The sequence below is a fragment of the Echeneis naucrates genome, chromosome 4 (assembly GCF_900963305.1).
Source record: "Echeneis naucrates chromosome 4, fEcheNa1.1, whole genome shotgun sequence".
NCBI classification, from domain to species: domain Eukaryota; kingdom Metazoa; phylum Chordata; class Actinopteri; order Carangiformes; family Echeneidae; genus Echeneis; species Echeneis naucrates.
Window position 1 is genome coordinate 8,469,064 of NC_042514.1, and position 20,243 is coordinate 8,489,306.

At 41.9% G+C, this 20,243-nt stretch overlaps 3 protein-coding genes across 6 annotated transcripts; 1 reads left to right on the plus strand and 2 right to left on the minus strand.

Moving 5' to 3' along the window:
• Nucleotides 1–545: 545 nt before the first annotated feature.
• Nucleotides 546–10,875, minus strand: mef2b (myocyte enhancer factor 2b). Its single transcript, XM_029500194.1, has 9 exons — nt 10,773–10,875; nt 6,894–6,967; nt 5,575–5,778; nt 5,266–5,394; nt 4,812–5,001; nt 3,754–3,911; nt 3,450–3,558; nt 3,045–3,156; nt 546–2,479 (listed from the first exon to the last, which is right to left on the minus strand). Exons 1-9 carry the CDS (start codon nt 10,849–10,851, stop codon nt 2,167–2,169), a joined length of 1,368 nt encoding a protein of 455 aa, XP_029356054.1. The 5' UTR covers nt 10,852–10,875; the 3' UTR covers nt 546–2,166.
• Nucleotides 10,876–11,510: 635 nt separating this feature from the next.
• On the minus strand, nt 11,511–20,201 carry borcs8 (BLOC-1 related complex subunit 8). Of its 4 annotated transcripts, none has more exons than XM_029500197.1 (7): nt 20,074–20,201; nt 19,758–19,870; nt 18,987–19,051; nt 18,796–18,903; nt 17,693–17,755; nt 16,192–16,256; nt 11,511–14,506 (listed from the first exon to the last, which is right to left on the minus strand). In XM_029500197.1, the coding sequence occupies exons 1-6, from the start codon at nt 20,108–20,110 to the stop codon at nt 16,193–16,195; spliced, it is 450 nt and encodes a 149-aa protein (XP_029356057.1). In that variant the 5' UTR covers nt 20,111–20,201; the 3' UTR covers nt 11,511–14,506; nt 16,192. The 4 variants fall into 4 exon arrangements, with proteins under 4 accessions (XP_029356057.1, XP_029356056.1, XP_029356058.1 ...); XM_029500196.1 differs by having other exon boundaries at nt 17,693–17,782; XM_029500198.1 differs by lacking the exon at nt 17,693–17,755.
• Nucleotides 14,136–17,271, plus strand: tmem221 (transmembrane protein 221). Its single transcript, XM_029500195.1, has 3 exons — nt 14,136–14,443; nt 15,586–15,671; nt 16,515–17,271. Exons 1-3 carry the CDS (start codon nt 14,136–14,138, stop codon nt 17,057–17,059), a joined length of 939 nt encoding a protein of 312 aa, XP_029356055.1. The 3' UTR covers nt 17,060–17,271.
• Nucleotides 20,202–20,243: the final 42 nt, after the last annotated feature.

Sequence of the window (20,243 nt, forward strand, 5' to 3'; positions counted from 1 at the left end):
GAAATGGAAAGGAAGACAACTGCTCCATAGGGGTAGCGTCAGAAAATGCTCAGGCATAGTCATTCTGAGAAAGCCAGCTGTGGAAATGAACCTTTTTTGTGGCTGAATGTATTTTTTTTTTTTTTTTTTTTTAAGACATAAAGGTCTCCAGGTTTTTAAGTAGTCCGTTCTTGTTCCTTTCGTTTGGTGGCCGCATGGTGAGCTGCCTGACAGGGGCCAGACATGATAATGAGGGAGGAGTGTGTGTGTGTGTTGAAAAGATGTGACAGAGGTGAATAAGACTAAATAAATGGGCACATGAAAGCTTGATTGCTACAAACCGGACAGTATTTTATCCAATTTTTAGACTGAATGTGCATGAAAACGCTGAATCACATTTTTCTCTCGAAAGAAAGATAAAAAACAAAATGTCCTTCCTTGAAATAAGAAAACAATTATGCAACAACAACAAAAAAAGGCTCAAGCAAACATACAAATCAAACCTTTGTTTATTCAAAAGGAAACACAACAAATGCTGAAATGATAAAAATCTGTTTCTGTTCGGTTAGTGAAGCATTCAGCAAACTAAACCCAAAACATCAGGGTACTGATAACTTGGTTTTTCATGCTGATATTAATATATATAACTGCATTTAAAAAAAAAAAAAAAAAAAGCTAAAGCGCTAATTCCACAGCAGCACTTGAACTTGAAGCCCTCCACTAGTCAGCTCACTGAATCTCTGCAGTTTGTCATGATGTGTTTGTTAAATGGCGTCAGGGTGAAACACTGAACCTGGATCTTGTCATGGACATTCATCTGATGATTAACACAGTTAAATGGGTCTCTGTTTCTCATCCAAATCCAAATGTAGAAGAACATGACCCCTTGTGGACAAAAATGGTAGATCCAACCCAAATGAAATCAGGGTGCGGAACAGGAGTTGAATACGTTAAAGCAGAATAGACACAGATGTCCATGTATATGTGTGTGTTTGTCTGTATACACACACACACGTACAGCAAACATGTTTGGGTGTGTTTGATTTCAGTGCATAGAGACAATACACTTCAGTCTTTATTTGAAGGAGCCCATTAAAATCTCTTACTGACATGAATTCAATAAAAAGATGAAATCACGATTATTTGTTAGGATAATAGAACTAAAAGTCCAACAAAAGAAATACAGTTAAAAATTCTTTCCAAGGAAACTATCATCCACATTCCTGAGATCCATCGATGCCCAAATGTTTAGCTTCACATTTTTTCAAGTAAACATCCACGTCCATAAGTACAGTGAAGCCATTTTAGATCACTGTCATTGGACCCTTAAACGATCATGCCGTTCCACTGATAGAGGACAAATTCAGCAGACCTGCTTTATGAAGGGGCCATTTCATAGCCAGTATGGACAGCAGGACCAGTTTTAGCGATCAAAACTATTTCTGCTGCTATAATATCTGCCCCGATCGGTTTTAAGACAAACTTGAAAAAACATGTGCCACGTTTGTCTTGTCTTGTGTGTTGTCATGTCCAGGCGCAGTCCACAATTTCAAACAACAAGGACGCAAGAAGTGTGACTGTACACAGAGACACATTTTTCCATTCCCACCTTCTTTTTCCACCTTAACATTTACACAGAGACAGCGTGATTTTGCTGCTATTTTCCCACTTTCACACCAAACATAGATCAAACACTGAATGCCACTCTGACGGCCAAATATGTGCATAGGCTGGTTTTTGCAGTTTTTAAGAAATTCAGTTGGTCCCACCGTGCTGCTGCAGCTAATGTCAATAAAGACAAAAGAACAAAAAAATGAAAACATTTCGGATTGTGGGTTTATTTATTTATTTTTTTTCCCATTGTTGTTGTTCTTTTCGGGTTGGTTTTTTTAGGATTTTTTTGGGATTCCCTTTAACTCCACACAGAAAACTAAACCTAACCAAACAAAAAGCAAACGTCTGTATGCATCTATCTCCTCATGGGGTCAATCAAATGATTCAGAGAAAAATTTGCCCAGGAGAGACCAGCTCTGTATGAGGAGACAAAAATATATTCCTCTGTGGGTTAATGGGGATTTGTAGACCACGCCACACTATCTTTTGTGTTATATTTGTGTGTGTTTCTAATAGAGCACTGGTGTTAGACAGCTGATTGAATGGTAGATGGTGGTAGACGGCAGCAGCCAGCTATCTCTGCCAGCCGTCACTCATCTCTAGCTGGCTAAGCTGCTGTCCTCCCTCCTTTTCATCCTGCACATAGCCGCTTTTGGGAAACTCCTTGGTCTCACCGGCCGGCCGGATTTCTGGCGGCGTGTGGCACGCCGAATCAAGGTTGTTCATTGGAGAGTGCTGCCTGAGGTGGTGTAGAGGAGGAGAGGTGGGTGAAGACATGTGCTCAGGAGAGCTACGCTCTGATTTGATGCTGAGGTTGAGGGAGGGCAGCTGAGGAGAGGTTGACGAGCAAGCCTGAGAGGGAAAGGAGCACCCTCCGCTGGACATACTGGAAACAACAAGAAGAAAGGCGAGACCAAATAAAAAAACCTCTGCTTCACAAACTGCCACTGAAGGACTATTTAAATTGCTAATTTCATCCGCCAGTTTTAAGAAATTTCATATTTCTACATGGAAACAAGAATTTACATCCAGAGGCCAATGGTAGTGATTATGATGATTATTGGTTTTGTAAACAAAAAGATACCGCTGTTTCTGTTTCATCATTAACTGTTTTTATGTATTTTCTTTTCCCTTTGCTTTCCTCTCTGACTCTATCATATCGTTTCTCGCTTGACTCTTGTGGTCGATAACCACCTGATAGTTTTCTGAATATACACGTATTGCCTGGGACTGATGGTTGTCGTCATTTGAGATATGTTTTGGGCGCAGACTGCAATGCGATTAATGCTGTTTTGTGCCTGATCAAAATCGGGTTGATAAAAATGTTTCACAGCCGCAGTGAATAAAGCAACATTGTGGCAACAAAGAACAGTGTGCAGATGCACCAGGCTGATTGATGATTCCACATTTCCTCCACACAGTGGAACTATATTACACATTGATATGCTTACCCTGGACTTATATGAGGCCCATGGGGCTCCTGAGGTGGCTGTGCTGCCTGCCAGGGGTTCACTGCTGCTCGCTGTAGACTAACAGAGTGATAAAAACCAGGCTGGCTGTACTCTGGGAAAAGAGAAAAGACAGGAATATAAATCCCAGCATTAAACAAAAGGGAGGCAAAAGATGTATACTAACATCATCGAATATGAGGACACATTAGCTTCATCTGAAAGGAAAGCTGAGAGCTAAATAAAGATATCATACCACTATGCAACACTGTTGGCATTAAGTTCCTGCCAGCTTATCCTGGCATGGCATAGTGCAAAAAAAACTAACCAACTAGGTTCCCTCTAGTTGGTTAGCTAGAGGGAACCTGTGAAAATGTTCGTCTTATATTGTATCTTCTGCTGACATACCAGGAGCTCCAGGCAGGCCGTAGCCTCCCAGACTGTGGCCCAGCAGCCCGGCTTTCCCCATGGCCACCATGGAGCTGCTGCTGTGCAGACCCGGATACAAGAGACCCCTCTGATGGACAGACACAGAGAATATACAAAGTGAAAACATCAGGTTTGTGGTGACACAGAGACGTCAGAGAAAAACCGTGAAACTGTTTGCATGTCATATTGCTATTTCACTTCAGTTTGGTTTAAAAGGCGCTAATAGCTTGTGTTATATTCTCTGACACATATTTGATCACGCTGGATAGTAAGAGCTATTTACAGCAGAGTTGTGGTTAGCCGACAGGGCGCGTGTGGCGCCCATGGCCTGATTAACAGCATCTCCCCGCATGTTCTCATGGCCCAGGTTCAGAGGAGGAGGGCTTTTCATGTCCAGGGTGCGATTCAGGTTGCCATGGGAGAACATGGAGTAGCCGATGCCTACACAGAGAGGGACAGGAGCAGGAAGTGAAAAAAGATGTGAGCTTGTTTCACACTTTGAATAATTTTGTTATTTTTTTTCTGACATTCTTCACCTCCCTCTGTTTGTATGTGTGATAAAAAAAAAAAAAAAAATTACTTCTTCTTTTGGTTTGACGGCTGAATCTGTATTTTATCTTTACAAGATACACACCCATTGCTTACAAGTTTGTGCTATTGTTTGTGTTGTAAACTGGTTTGTTGTTGACCTGAACAGATTCTAAATCAAAACCAGTGCACTTTATTAGAATAACCAAATGATTTAAAAACACCTTGACTGTTAAATGACATCATGGCCTGCCCAAATAGTGAAAGGCTAAAAGAGGGTGACACGAGTAGCAGGTGCGTTACATACTGTTCAGAAACCACAGAACTGGCTACAGCCACTGTTTGGCTTGTGAAGGGCCACTTTCACAAAACAGGCTGACTGCATGTGTGTGCGCAGATTACACACACACACACACATTTCCTGTGAGTTCACAGCCACCTGCACAACGCTGGTTACAGGACATGTGAATTTTACAGCAACACTTCAGCAGGAGGTCTAAAAAAGCACTTCATGGATTTTCATATCAAATGCTCTGCGTCTGTTTTAATGCAGAACAATGTTAATTGGTGAGTATTTTATGAAAGGCAGCCACTGAGACATTAAAGTGAAACGCTTTGTCTAATGTCTGACACGAGCACATCATATTTATGTAGTAACACAATAACAAAATTCACTTACAGAGTGCAGATCTAGGATATTATAAATAATATTAATATGCCCCAAAATGGAACAGGCTCTTCCCATATGCAAAATATGGGCACAGGTGGAAACATAACTTATAAGTTGGAGATAATAACACAAGTTGAGCTCACCTGAGTGTGGAGACACAAAAGCACTGTGTGCATGTGAAGCAGCAGGACTGGCAGAGCTGGGTCTGGAACTAATAGATTTAAAGACCGGAGGTCTCTGGGACGACGTGCTGGATCCAGAGGAGTTGGGAAAGCTGTTTTCGCAGCCTGCAGACACCAGGAACTGGGCTTCTGGCGAGAGCAGGGATGGAGCCTGAAGCGAAAAAATACACATTTAATAACGGCATAACAATTTACATCTAAAACTTGTCACGAAGTCAGTAGATATATTCATGTAAGGGGTAAAATTCTGTTGCATTGTGTGTATTTGTGAGTCAGAATAACCATCATAACTTTGAAAGTGTCACAACCAATTGTTGGACATTAATGCAGATTTAGCCAAAATGATCACAATGGTCTTTGGGATTTGTGTTGCTTGTGTATACATGCACATCAGCAAACGTGCATGCAGACTAACATAGAAGCGCTGGCGTGCCACGGAGAGGTCCATGCCCTCACTGAGAGGACATTTGTCTGTGGCCACCTGCATGCTCTCCTCGCTGTCAAGCTCTGAGCTGTCAAGACCGAGGCCTTTCCTGCGCAGGGTCTGATGCAGAACAGAAAGTGCACATTAAAAATTACCCACAGTGACAGCACTGAGATCGAGCAAACCAAGTTTTACTCTACAGAAATCCTTCCATGTACGCTTGTTAACATTTCCACCTGAAAATCGCGTTTTAAAAAAATTGGTTATGTTTATTTATAATAGCAGCAGCCGGGACAGTACCTCCAGGATGTCAGTGTTGGTGCGACTCTCATGGGGCTCGCTGTACTCTGTGTACTTGAGCAGCACTTTGTCCATGTCTGTGCTGGCGTACTGGAACAGACGGTTTGTGCTGTTGAAGATGATGAGGGCGATCTCACAGTCACACAGTACGCTCAGCTCGTACGCCTTCTTCATCAGCCCAAACTTGCGCTTGGTGAAGGTCACCTGTGGCCAAAACACATGTGGAGAGGTCCAAGTGTTTCCTTAAATGCCTGGTACAGAACCTGAAGTCAAATATATAAAATGCTACGGAGAACATTTTTTCCTTGTTTTATTTCTAAAGAGAAAAAGTCAACTCAGAAGTCCCCACAGATCATTTGTAAATTTGTTGTATAGTTGTTTTTAAAGTATTTTTGTGATGATGGTGGAGATTCTGATGCAATAGAAATTTCTGTGCAAATGAAAGTTTTATCTTATTCTATGTTAGAATCAGAGCAGCAAACAAGACTGTCTCCCCTCACACCCCCGTTAAGATAAGGAAAACCTCAAAAAACAAAGGAAAAAAACAACTACAACAAAAAACAACCTTCTTGGAAAACGTATTAACAAGGATCAGATACCGTACGGGAATAAATTGTATTCACCAGCACTCTGTACATGGCACAAGTTTTTCTTGCTGTCTACGTTGTTTACTGTTTCAGTTTCCTCTTAGCGACAGAAAACGAACCAACCCAATGTTGCATTTCCACCCACCTGACTTCAATTTGGCGTGAAACAGTGAGAGAATGAAGCATGCACGGTGCTACTATTGTACCTATGCAATCGAAAAAAAATTGTTGTTCATTATTCTTCACACCATTGTGTGAAATCTCCTCCACAGTCCTGCAGTATGAAGACGTCGGTCCAACAAAAGCCCACTTTCGTGGCTCTGACTGCAGTAAAAGTGCACACTGTGTACTGTGTGTTTTCAACTGTGTGTCCTGTTCACTCGCAAGAAAAATTTGGCACACGTGTGTGTATGCCACTGCCGACAGTACTACTCAATCTCGATGTCCATAAAATGTCAGAAAACTGTGAAAATCAATCAACTTCCGGTCCCCGGAGCCCAAGATGGAAAATTCAGATGTCACGCTGCTAACTGAAAGTCTAAAACCCAAAGATGCTAATTGTATAGTGGTACAGGAAACCATTATTGCAAAACTAAACATCAATTGCAAAAATAGCTCCTTAATTGCTGTTGTTTATTGTTGACTGATAGAGCGATCACTGTTTAGCGGCTGTCACTGAGGTTTAAACTCTACGGTAAAGAACTCTAAATGAAACACTGCATGTACGCCCACCTGTCTGTTTCGCTGGTCCAGAATTCGAGAAATCTGTATTTTCTTTCTTCCCATTCTCTCTGCCGTCTGTAAGTCTAAAAAAACAAACAAACAAACAAACACACACACAAAAACAACCCAACAGTGTTAAAGTAGCAGAGTATATTATTGTATTTCGTGCCCTCCATAATGCTGCACTGGAAAGATTGATTGTAAAAAATCACCAATGATTAATATTTCCGGTTCAAGGAAAATAAAAACTTGGTGAATGACAGCCGTGTTTGGTTAATAGTCATGTACAGAATGTGAGACCATCAAGTTCTGACAATTCTGGTGGGAAAATGTCATCCATTTAGTCCAAGTGGCTGAGGGCCCTTCCCCCTTGCTGAGGGTAAGGTGCTTATTTTTATCACCATGAGGCGATGCGGTCTAAAGTTAGAGTGGCCCTTGCCGGGCCAACAGTCCACACAGTCTGACACCCCCACAGTCTGGGTTACCCCGTGGCCAAAGGCACAGTGCTTGGCTGCACCATGCAGCCCCAAGAGACCGGGTTAAAAATACAGTTGATAGCTCCTTTTAAAGGTTCAGCAGGCAATGGCTGAAACCAAACAGTGGAAGGAAAACGGTGTGTTTTTGAAAGATGGCTGACGCTAAAAGCCGCCCACTCCTCTCTCATGAACAGCCGGGTCAGAGAAGAGCGGGGCTTGGAGGGGGCAGAGGGGTAAAGATGTGGATGGATCGTGGTTAGGCTGACGATGTCCGTGTATCTGCATTTTTCTTGGTGTACAAAAGCTCCCCGCTGCCCCTGCAGGACCGCGTGCAGCCGGCCACCACAGAGCAGAGTGAGGTCAGAGGATTTTCGGCGCATCATGGGAGACAGCCGTAAAGTGACTGCAGCAGCCATACAGACCGCACAGCACTAAATCAAATGCATACAGAAATATGCACTGTGCACAAACTGTCCGGTGTTTTATACTCACTATCATTCACACTACCACTGCTGGTGTGACTCCTCTGAACTGACCATACAGTGCTTCTCCAAAGCCCAAAGGAGTTTTCACTGGCTTTCCCCCTTAATACTAGACATGTATTGGACTTCTCTATATTTAGTTCTGTGTCCCTCCTGATGGTGCCTGAGCGGATATGGCGCCCGTGTTCCCACGACCCCTAAAGTGCGCGCTGCCTTTCAATGTAAGCTTGGCACACAGGCATCTGGGGCATTTCTGAAGGAATCCACCTCTCTGCCCTCATTATTACCTTATAAAGTCCGCTGATATCCACTGTGCTCAATATGCTGCGGAGACACGACACACCTCAGCACTGACAGCAGCAGACAAAGTCATCATTGCCGTTGCCCCCCGTGGTATAGCGCCGAAATGCTGCAGAATAATAAGACTGGCTTTTGCCGAGTGAAGTCCCACAAAATCCAACATTAATCTATCTATTCACCAACTCACCCACCACAAAGATGATAGAGGCTGAGCTGCTTTTTGTTTTTTTTTTTTTTGAGACAATTTTATGTCATATCAAAGCATGTTACTGGTGAGAAGAGAGGGAAGTGGGACACGTGTTCTAAACAGGGCAGAGAGCTCTTTATCTCAGAAAGTTCCTCTCTTTTCAGATATACCCAAACGACAGCGATCGCTGCAACAGTCATCTCTGTTGGAATTTATGACTAGTTGGGTGAATGCAGCGGCACCTCTGGAGGAACAGCAAAGCCTTTGCTGTAGGACTCTGCGTGGTTTTGCAGGTTTGTTGGAAGGGCCCGAAGGTCGAGGCAGGCAGAAAAAGCTTTGCTGCGCCTCACACTCCAGTTCATTCTGGATGTTTTCCCAAACGACAACTGCCATTTGAGGTCCACGTAAGCACCACAATACACTGCCTGCGACCTTTCATCTCCAGGACATTAAAAGAAAACGATGACTTTATTTTTATCTCAAAATGCAATCAACTCGTCCCAGAAGTCCCATGAATGCAAAACAGAGTCACTGCATGTACTGTAACAGTGCAATAATTTCACACACACACACACACACACACACTTGCCCCTGGGTCTTCTGAGCTTCTATGGGGAAAGAAAACACCTCTGTCAGACACCTTCCCAAAGGCAAGACAGCGGAAAAAACTAAGTACAGACACAAGGCCCCAGCAGCCCTCTCTGACATACCCTGGGAGCTTCTGTCTAATCAGCAGCAACCAATTTTAATAGGTCTGATCAGTTGTTGTGATGACACCTGCAAATATATTGCACTAGATGTTTTTCTCGCTGCAGTGAACTGTATGCATGAATGAGAAGGGGAAAAAAGGAGGCCATTTGTTGAATATTGGGTGTTCTGCTTCAATAGTTTCCTTTCCATGAGTCATTCAGAGCATTGTGGCTTTTAAATGGTGGCAAAAATATGGTAAACAGGTGTACGTATATTAGCCAAAGAAGTCAATGACTTACTCTACGGCGGTGAGAGCAGCAAATTGTTTATTTCTGCATCACACAGGTCTATAGTTGCAGTGTCGGCTGTCAAACACGTTGTGGTAAAGTTAATCGAAGTCTGGTGTTTGTTTCTGGTGTTTTCAGCTTCCTCGAGTGGGGAAATGTAAAATTCTCTGTGCCACTGACCCACTTGTGTCATACTTTTTTTCCGGTCATGGGTTGATTATGTAATTAAAATAACAAAAGAAGCAACACCCAGGCTTTACTGAACTGTAACTGCACGTGACAGCCTACCCAGCTTGGGTTTCAATGTTTTACTGATTTCAGTCACGTTAAGGCTCGTGTTGACGGGGTATATTGTGAAACCAGACAGAAAACTTTAGCCATATTTGCATGAACAAGTGCAAAATAAGTAAATAAGCAAATAAAAAATAAAAATAAAAAACCCTGCCGTATCCAAGTGAGAGAATAACTGGCAAAATTCTGAAATGTCTTACCTATCCGAGTAAAAACTGAAGGGTGTTTCAAGAAGGGGAAACTTTGTGTAACTGTTGATTTCTTGGTGATCACACTTTGAGCTTGTTCACACCTCCCATCTTAAACTTACTTCAGCAATGTCTCTAACGCTGAAGAGTTAGGGACAATGATGACTCAGGAGGACACGTGGACGTCTCGTCCATCTTCATGTGCTCACCGGCCCTTTGCAGAGTAATGGTGATGAAATATTTGTCTAATTTTAACAGGAGATAATTGAATTGCCTTGATATTTTTGATAGAGCCAGAATAGCAAATGTTTCATGCAGGCATGCACTGCAACATTTGATCTTTCTATGGAGAGAGGAGGAAGGGGAGGGAGGGGGGGGGGGGGGGGGGGGGGGCGTTTTGTGATTTTATTAAGTTGTTCAAGATCTAACCAGACAAAACAGTGAAAGTGAAGTAATGCTTTACAACAGCTGATGGAGGGAAACTTACTCAATCTTATGAATGAAAAAAAAAGGGCAATCTATCCATCTGTGTGATAGTGCGGGGCAATAAAAGCATCAGAGGGCAGATACAGTAATGTTACTACTTGTGTGAAAGAATAAATGCGGTGCCAACTGAGCTGAGATGTTTGCTGAAGTCGGTCAGCTGGCAATTTGGCGCTAAAAATAAAAAGTAAAAATACATAGCCGAAAAAAAAAATGTTTGCAGATAATTAGGCCTGATAAATTGCTGACGTCATTCAAAATAGGCAGTTTAAGAATAGCCCGTCTGTCACCGAGTTGCCAAGCATCCCTGTCTAATATAGATCCATCTATAGGCGGCTCTCGATAACAGCAACAGGTAGCCGACTCACAGCTGTCATGAATAGCGCCACACAGGAAACCTCAGAAAACTTCGCTCATTTGCTTTAAAAACCGAAATACTGAAAAAAAGAAACCCACGTGTTTTGAAAAGAAAACACACACACACACACACGCATCTGCACTCACCTGCTCCCGGATCTCTTCTCTTCTTGTTCACTCCTGCAGTTTGAGGCGCTGAATGGAGAGCGGTCACAGACAAAAACATACAGCTGGCTGTGCTGATGTAAAGATATTCACCTGATGCAGTAGCAGCGGATGGTTCAGGAGCGCTGCTTTCCAACAGCTGGCCGCTGCAGCCCGCCCCTGGCCCCGCCCCCAGCCGCCCCGGGCCCCGCCCCGTGCGTTAGTTACATCTATGGGTAAACAACATCTAAACCATTATGGGATGGCATGTACACATTGTGCAACCACGTTATTATGATTGATTTTAATGGAGGCCACTTACGGCTGCCTAATGGAGCCCTGGAGGTTCCTGTGCCACATTTTGAAAACCATCCCTCCTCAGATGGGCATCAGTGATGGCCGACACAGTTCAATAAATCAAGTTTGAAATCGGGGTGTGGAGCCTCTTTGGATTTATGCAATCGCTTGTGAGGGATTATTTTGCTTAACTGTGTGTTGTGCGGTGCAGGGATGCCTGGTGTTTTTAGCTGATGCATTGTCACATTGTCAGCCTGTGTCACTGGCTTCATGGTTTGTGAAAGTGATTCTACTTTTGGAGTAAAAAAAAAAAACAAAAAACAACAACAACAACAAAAAAAAAAACAACTAAGCAACATTTATGGAGGGAAATGTGAGTTTGAATAAAGTGCACGGAATATATATAGATGGATTTTAAATGTACTTTCAATTTTTATCTCAAGATTGCTTATTAATTTATGGGTTTGGTAAAACTGCACAACATTTAGAGAAAATTACCATAGTTCTGACACGTAATTTGTGTTTGAATAAAACATGCTCAAACAGACTGACTGCCTCCTGCTTGAAGAGCCCTTTCTTTCAACCATAGAAAGGACATCTAGGTGCCATATATTGTTGAATTCAGTCCTTCAGTATTAACCACAGATAACCAGTTCACAGTCGCCTCTTCACGTTGTGGCTGGATACTGTGGCTGTTTTCAGTAAATCAGACAAAACTCATTCAGGTTTAACTGTAAGTGTGACATGAAACTATAACTGCAACTGTGCCCGCAGCTGCACATGCAGACATAATGAGCAAACAAAAAACAAAAGGAAAAAAAATATATATAAAGGTATGCTAAACAACAGATCTTAGCACAACATAGTAATCAAGTTTCAAGTCACAGCCTGCAAACTGTAGTTTGATCACCAACTCTGAAAATGTTCCCGACAAACGTTTAACATAAACTGTTGGACATCTGTGACAGCTCACCCTGCGCACCACTAAGATAAAGTGATGAAGAGGGCGAGCGGGGAGAAGGAAAAAATGGACATGAAATGATCAAAAGCAAAGCTAAGGCCCTGATAGATGTGCAGACATGCCGTCAGCTTGAAAGATATATTTAGAGGCAATAGCTCAATGAGTGGCATTATTGACTATTTCTGGGATGTGACACATGTCGGCTTCTCCTAAAAATAAGAAAGCCAAAATTTACTAGCAAGCATCCTCTGTAGAAGTGTGGACAACAACTGTACATCTCTCCACACACGCACGCCAACAAACGTCAACACACAGCCGCAGACACATATGAGCTACAAGCACACAGTTTGACATCCCAGGCGGTAACTCGAACATAGATCTGATGCAATAGTTAGTAACATCCCTACAGACTGCCACGGCCTTTGCCTTCGGGATTCATCTGCATATCAAGTCGACTGAGACTATTGCAAACCCCCAGCTGTAAATATGAGTAGCTAATCACCTGCAGCTAAGGGCAAAATAGCTTTCGTTAGTGTGGTGTTTATGTTAGTCTATTCCTGTAAATTTATTCTCAACACAATGAGAGGTCCATCACTCAGGAGACTGTGGGGCTGCATCACAACTGGGGTTATTAAATATTGTAAATAAAGAAATCAAGCTGGAGGCCTGTAGCAGAAAGTAAAGAGTGATAATAGCACCTTACGGAACTTTCCGTATCAAGTCCATTTTTTTTTTTTTTTCATTTTCCTGAAACTTCTCACTTCTGCTTTCGACAAGATCAGCCACGACCCTTTTAGAGCATGTGGTGAGGCTGTCGAATTCAGAAATAACCTCCATGGTCAGTGTGAGACCAATTGTTCACATTGTGTACTTTTATAGCTCCGCTCTTATCTACATCTCAGCAGAACATGGGTTACACCTTTGTCTCCCGACCTACTCCAACCTCAAACAGAACAATAAGGTCTCTGTTGCACATGTCACATATCTTAAGTCAAGATGTTTGTGGTCCAACAACGGTAGTCTATAGCTTCTGTCATATATATATATATATATATAGTGAAAAATAAATATTATATCCTGGTATCTTACTTCATTTGTAATATGCACATAAAACTAAAGATAAAAATGTTAAGTGAGTGTAAAATAAAACAAAAAATAAAACAAAGCACATCCTTAATAAACTGCATAAAATGCCATGGCAACTGTTGAAAATTAATTGGATTCAGAAAATGAGGAGTTTGAGCAAGAACAAAAAAGGTGTCTTCAAAAACCAACAGCTATGGTGCTGCTAGTTGGTATCTGAACAGGAACAATTTTGAGCTCTTCTGGCAGAGGGGTCACATGTGACTTTATCTCTTCTCTATTCTACTTATCCTCATATTCTACTCGCTGTACAGCACTTTGGTGGAAAGCGCTTTATAAATAATTGTATTATCGTTATTATGATCTCTTATGCTTTTTTTTAATTATTAATTTATTATTATGCATCTCAGGCTATCAGCTTACACTCAGTTTTAGATAACAATCACTTGCTGTTGAAAAGATTTGTAGTAAATCCTTTAATCGCTTTATGAAGCTGTCAGTCTACAACACAACAGAAGAAGAGGGCTAATCTAAGAGGAGCCTGTTTGCTGTCAACACGGGGGACAAAATGCCTGCACAAATTTGATTTAGAAGGATTCTGATCTAGTTTTTAAGTTTGTTGCAAGTTTTACTTCACGGTGTTTTTTAAATAAATATTCCATGACCGGATAAATAAATAAATATTAATTAATAATGTAAAAAAAATGCATGTTCTCCTGAGGGGATAATGGGAGCCCACAGAAAGGCTGCAGGGTCCTTTGTTGGGCCCCTGTGTTTTGCCTTTGGTCAGTGGGCTCTGCGTCAACACTCTGTTACTGAGAGAAAGTCCATTGTTGTTGCGAACTTTTTAATCTGCGGGATTTAAAGCTCATCACATGCTCAGACTGAGCCACCGCAGGCGGAGGGCAGCAGAAACCCGGAGCTCACCCTAAAACACTCTGGGGATTTTTTTTTTTCCTCTTGTAACAGCCCGGCCAGCAGGGGAGGGAAAGTTTTCACCGGAGCGCTGCAGATCCAGGACAAACATGACGCACAAGTACAGCCAGCGGTCTCTGATGGTTCTGTCTCTGCTGGGGATCTTATCGGCCATCATGTCTGTTTTATCGGTCATCCTGATCTTCCAGCTGCAGTCTCAGCAGTCGGCGGTGAAGGAGCTTCCCCCCTCCGCCTCCAGCTCCCCGGTCATACCGGCTCATGTGTGGGCCGTTCTGCGGCCGGTGTCCACGGTCCTGTCGGCCCTGTCCCTCACCCTCCACCTGAGCTCTGTGGTGGTGTGCCTCCTCCACAGCTACTTTTCCACAGAGGTGTGCAGAGGAGAGCAGGACACTGACAGGTACTTATTGTGTTGTGTTGTGTTGTGTTGCGCCGCCATGTCAGCTGCCTCCGTCACTTACTCCTAGACACACACACACACATAGATCCGGTCACTTCTGGAGCCTGAAACTCACCTGTGACCTATAATATTAATCCGCACAGGAGAGCCACCACTCAGTAAAGTAGAGCCTCTTTAATGCAAGAAAAAAAAAATCTCTCTGAAAAATTAGAAACTGAGTTCACTTGTATATACAACTGTAACATTTGCAGTCATTCTGTAATGTGGTTATTCATTTCATCCATAACTACCATTTTGGTGCATTAAATAGAAACCCTTTAAAAATGTCACAAAATCTCAACCTAAAGTCCTGTAATAAGTAAATAAATACCATGTGGTGTAGCTTACAACTGTTTTTGAACACAAATATAAAATATTGTGGCTGTAATGACTTTGTGTTCCGTGTTATGACATGAATATATAAGACTTTCAGCAGAGCAAATCAACACTGCATCCTACAGAGGTTCTTATTTTCTGGTCACACAGTCACAGTTGCTTAAAAGGGAAATTGAGATCTAATCCGTGCGTGTTTACACCTTCTTTAATAGTTCTCAGCACAACTGTATTTCAAACGATAAATTTAACTGTTAAGTTTCATTGCAAGAAAAACATGGTTGGTGAAACATAAAAACCCTTATGTGTCGGAGTGTAGAGGCCCACACTGCAGTGTTGTTGGTCAACCCCCACCTCTCAACCCCAGTGAAGCCCATCGAAACAATGGCTTTCCTCTCATTATGCACACAGCGAACAGCCTCTCGCTGGTCCTTTCCCACGTTGGTTTACAAATCCAACAGCATGCCTCAGGACCTCCCCGCTGACAGAGGGGGCATTCCAAGAAAATGTGAATAATGAGCTGCACAAAACACTGACCATTCGAACTGACCCAGACATCCACCAATCCAATGTTTTAGGACCTACAGCTCTGATGTAAAACTTACTTTGAAGGAAATCATTTTAAAAGGGCACAATGAACAAAAGAAAACTGCCAAATAGAAATCACACAAAACAGAAATTCTATCATATTGCGTATTTATTTAAAACCCAAATGAGCAACATTAAAGTTTAAACTTATTCTGAGTCATGAATGTGAATTGTTTCAACAGAGCAGACTGGTTCCTTTTGGACAGCAGAGCTGTACGACATGTGGCCATTGGACTGTTCTGTCTGGGGGTTTCTGTCTACTTGGCAGGTGAGAACAGAGTAGAAAATTCTTTCTTGAAGAACTAATTTCCCAATCTGGCATGACAGTATGTTAAAGCACTAAAACGCAGATTAAAACGACACACCTGTTATTGTCATGCATCACACTTCAGCATGTTTTCCATGTGTAGATACATGAATCTTTTGTAATTGGACATTTTTAGCTAAACAGCAACTCCAGAAACGCTGGAAACTACTGTCAAACCTTGTGATTGCACTGGATTTGCAACAGCAGAGGCAAAAACAGGACTGCTGCTTTCTCTCTGGTCCATCCAGTGAGTCCAGGAGAACAATGCATTCTTTGAGCAGCGTCCATGACTTAAGTGTTTTTAATGCTGAACCTGGCAGTGCTGTGGTGCTCTGTTCCACTGAGCGGCTTGTACTGAAGGGTCACTGGAGGCAGCCATTCCATTGTGGTGAGGAGGTACCATCCTTATGACCCCACTTTAGTGGCAATCAAATAGAAGCAGAGCAAGGGACTGCAGAAAATAATCAGCTAAGGAAGTCACCTCACATCCCAGCGCTGTGCTTTTCTCCCCCTTCCTTTTGAATTCCAGAGTCTATGGTCCTTTTCCTGCAGTCAAACATAGGACAACACAGATGAGGAAAAACTGGACCTTCTTTGTTACATTTCATCAAAAAGAGACAAATTTTTGCTATTAAAAACTTGCAAGACATAAGCAGGGAACTGGGGATAAGGTGGGCAGCAACAACTTTCACAATCATTTGTCTTACTGCAGATTTACGTTGCTTGAAACAGAGCAAAGTGCGAATTATTTCTTAATCAATAAATTCTATTTTTCTCTGTCTCTGTCTTTCTTTTCCTCTGCAGCTATGTCCATCTTTATGCTCCTAATATTTGAGGTGGAGACGGGCATTGCCAGTGCTTGTGTTCTCTCTTCTGGGATCCTGATCCTGCTGATTGTTGTAATCCACTCTCTGGTCAAAGCCTCCCACAGTGCTAAGCACTATCCCAATGACCACTTTGATACCCTCTACCAGAACGACCACGGAAGCAACATCATGCCTGTATCTCGGCCCTGTGAACTTAAAATTGGTGTGGACAAACCGCGGCTCCACCGCAGCCAGTCTCACCTCCAACATCAGATCTCCTCCTATCCTCAGTGTGGCAACTCAAGACAGCGAGAGGCATACCAGCAACAGCAGTACTCCTCTGCTGGAGGGTCCCAGGACCATACGAGTGATAAAGATGGATACAGCAGTGGTGGCAGTTGCCCACGGATGCACAGGACCCTGTCTACTGAATCCAGTCTACTACAGGCTCAGGTTAAACCCTGGAACGGTGTCAACAATGAGATGAGGAGTGTCCTTGCACGCAAGTCAGGGATTTCTGCAAAAGATTCTACACTTGTGTGACATAGAAGAAGCTAAGATTGTGTTCTAAGAAACTGGTGACAAAAAGAGGACTGCTAACACACGTGTCATCCCAAACAGATTCTACACTGGGCATGTTTATCCTGCCTGATTAGACAACACGGGACTGCGATTTACAACATCCAAGTTTACAAACTTATCATCTGATTTCTGCTGTTGGGATCACAAAGCATTTTTAGTTCAATGAAAAACGATTGAGCATATTTTATAAAATTTGTAGTGTTTTGTATCAATGAAGTTCATTTAAATCATATACACCAATGTTGGCCGAGTATAACATGGCAAATTTATAGCTTTCAATTGAATAATGTAAATACTTTATTTTGCTGTATATGGCAGCTGTTGCCAAATATTTGTGCACAATGTACAGGTGTGTTTTGTTTGGTATTGTTCAATATTCTTTCACATCAACTTTAAAGTAATTCTTAGAGGCTATAATTAATTTAATAAGTAGATTTAAACACTTTAAATAAGACATTAAAACTATGCTTACAGTTCCATCAGTGGCTAAATCTAGTTGCATATTTCACTTATTCCTAACTGGCTGAAAAAAGAATTTCTGTGTTTATAGATTCCTTAGAGTGTGAATTTGTCATATCTGGAGGAACTACTAACCTGGACAACTCTGATGAGAGGTCATGAGGAAGTGGGTTGGGCATGTGTGCAGAGACAAGGGGACTAGGAGAAGGGGTCACATCATGTAAGCTGCATGCAGGTGTCAGTGGGAAACAAAGAAAAAGCACAAGCAAATACAACAGAAAACATCATGCTACTATTAACTATAAAGAGCTCTGAGATAGCCTGATAAATAATATGCAGTTACTGGGGAGCTAAATTGGGAGATAAAAATAAATCAAAGCTGATATTCCTAAACATTAATTATGATGGATTAAATAAACACAAACAGAACATACATGAACAAAAGGTATGACGTGTAAGTCCAGATACTGGACTGGACTTAGATGTTAGGGTAAAATGACTCACAAGTGGGTCTACTGTAGGGGTGATACAGCCAAAGAAGTTTTTAATCGGCATTATCTCTGGCTTTCTCAAATATGCACAGCAATTATGTCAATGGGGATTTTTTTTTTTTTTTTTTTGGAAAGATGATTGCACATGAAAACCGCTGGAAAAAAATGAGCTCTTTGGCAAAGTGAAGAGTGCTCTTAAACCGCCACCTGAGAGATGGCATGCCGAGTGGGCATTTAATCCCCTCACCGCACAGCCAAAACTGGGGCTCTTTAGAGACGCATATCATTGCTGCTGTCATATAAAATCAGGCCTTGAAATATCTCCTACTCACACGCAGTGCTTTTGCATGCAAGTTTCATGATTTAAAAATGCATATATAGGCTTATACTTAGGCTTATACTTCAGCCATTAGCACCTGTCACACATGGATGGGTTGAGTTTGGCAACAGCCACATGGAATTGGCTTTGTTAAGAACTGTTGCGAAGTACATTTAAATTTGCATACTTTATTGCTAAAACAAAGCACAGAAAAGGCCCAGAGAGTAGTGGTCTTCTTAATGATGAATGATGAATAATAACACTTTTAGCACAAAATGGAAAGGAAAACCTCTTAATAACAATGCTTGATAGAACTCCTGCACGTGTTAATGTATCATTATCATAAATGTATAACATTGTTGTATTTCCCAGCGCTATACTCTGGCCATCACAATATCTCAGTGAAAATGTTCAATGATGTCTCCTACCTTCGCCCTTGAGAGCTGCTGACCTGTTCCTTAATGCTGATGGCTTGACGGAGGAGACCGTCAATGTTTTTGAAATACATGCTGCTGTTCGTCATGCTCTTCACAGCACTGCAAAAACAAGCAGATCAATTAAAGTGTTGGCAGTCAGGAATGGACCACTAAATTTTTGGAAAATTGTATATCTGTCTCACCTGCATGCATACTCTACAGTATAGATGGCTCCTTGACTCTGCTCCTCCCAGCTCTGCATATCTGTCTGTGTGGGAAGTGAAAGAATGTAAGACTTCATCAAGACAAGTACATCGGTTGTGGCCTCTGTGTTTTGTCCACAGGACGTGATTGTATATGTGTGTGTGTGTGTGTGTGTGTCCATGAACGGTGAATGATTATAACTAGCAGCAAACGTATTGAGCCAAAAAGACAATATATATGGGCATGTCAAGGTCAAAGACATATTACCAATGCCCATTTAGTCTTTTTTTGTTTTTTTTAATCTTATTGATGTAAATCAAATATATTTTGATTCATATACGAAGGTGAACACGAACAAAGCTCTTCCCAGAGGGCGAATGATACCTGAATTTTAGCTATTGCTAACAAAGTACCTTCCCTGATTGCACCTACTAACCAAAAACACACAAAACCTCCACACCCAATATTACAACATCAGCATCAAACAAAAAAGCTTTTACACATTCAGACATGTCACAGTGAGATAAACAAAGGTGGGAATAATAACATTCATTAATGCATCAGGATTTACAGACACTCTTGAATAGCACAGAATCATTGCTTATGTTATTAGTTAGACACAAGTTTCTCCTTTGGATGTGGATAGAAAAAAATGTCAGCTATAAAAAATAAACAGTAAAGAGAATACAGAATTTATAAACGTCGTTTCTCACATCTCACATGCACCGATTTTGTGTGTTGGTCTGATCACTGTAACACACTGTGAGTACCTTGTGCTGCACCAGTTCAGGCAGAGACCTCCTGACGTGCTCCTGCAGTCTGTACAGAGCCACTGACGGCTCGTTAGCCAGGACGTACATGCTCTCTGTGAATTTGTCAGACACTGCAAAAAAAAAAAAAAAAAGGTCAAAGAACAGACATATTTAGAATATACAACCCCTTAAAAATAGAGCAATGGCCTCAGAACAGCTGCCTGCAATGAGATGGCAGAGCACTAGCTTAGCGACTAAGGCTAACTAACAGCTACTAGCTTCGGATAACAACAATAGGGTAAGTAAAGTAGGAATTTACTGAGCTAAAATGCACCTCGTCTAACTTTAAGCTGCATCTCTTGGTCCTCCATAGTGCGGTTTGGTTTGGACAACAACAACAAAAAAAAAAACTGACAACACGGTGCAGTCAGTCAGCTGGTTCCTGCTTCTTCCGTGTTTTTGTTGTCATGTGTCACACAACAATATTCCGGACGGCAACGCGGA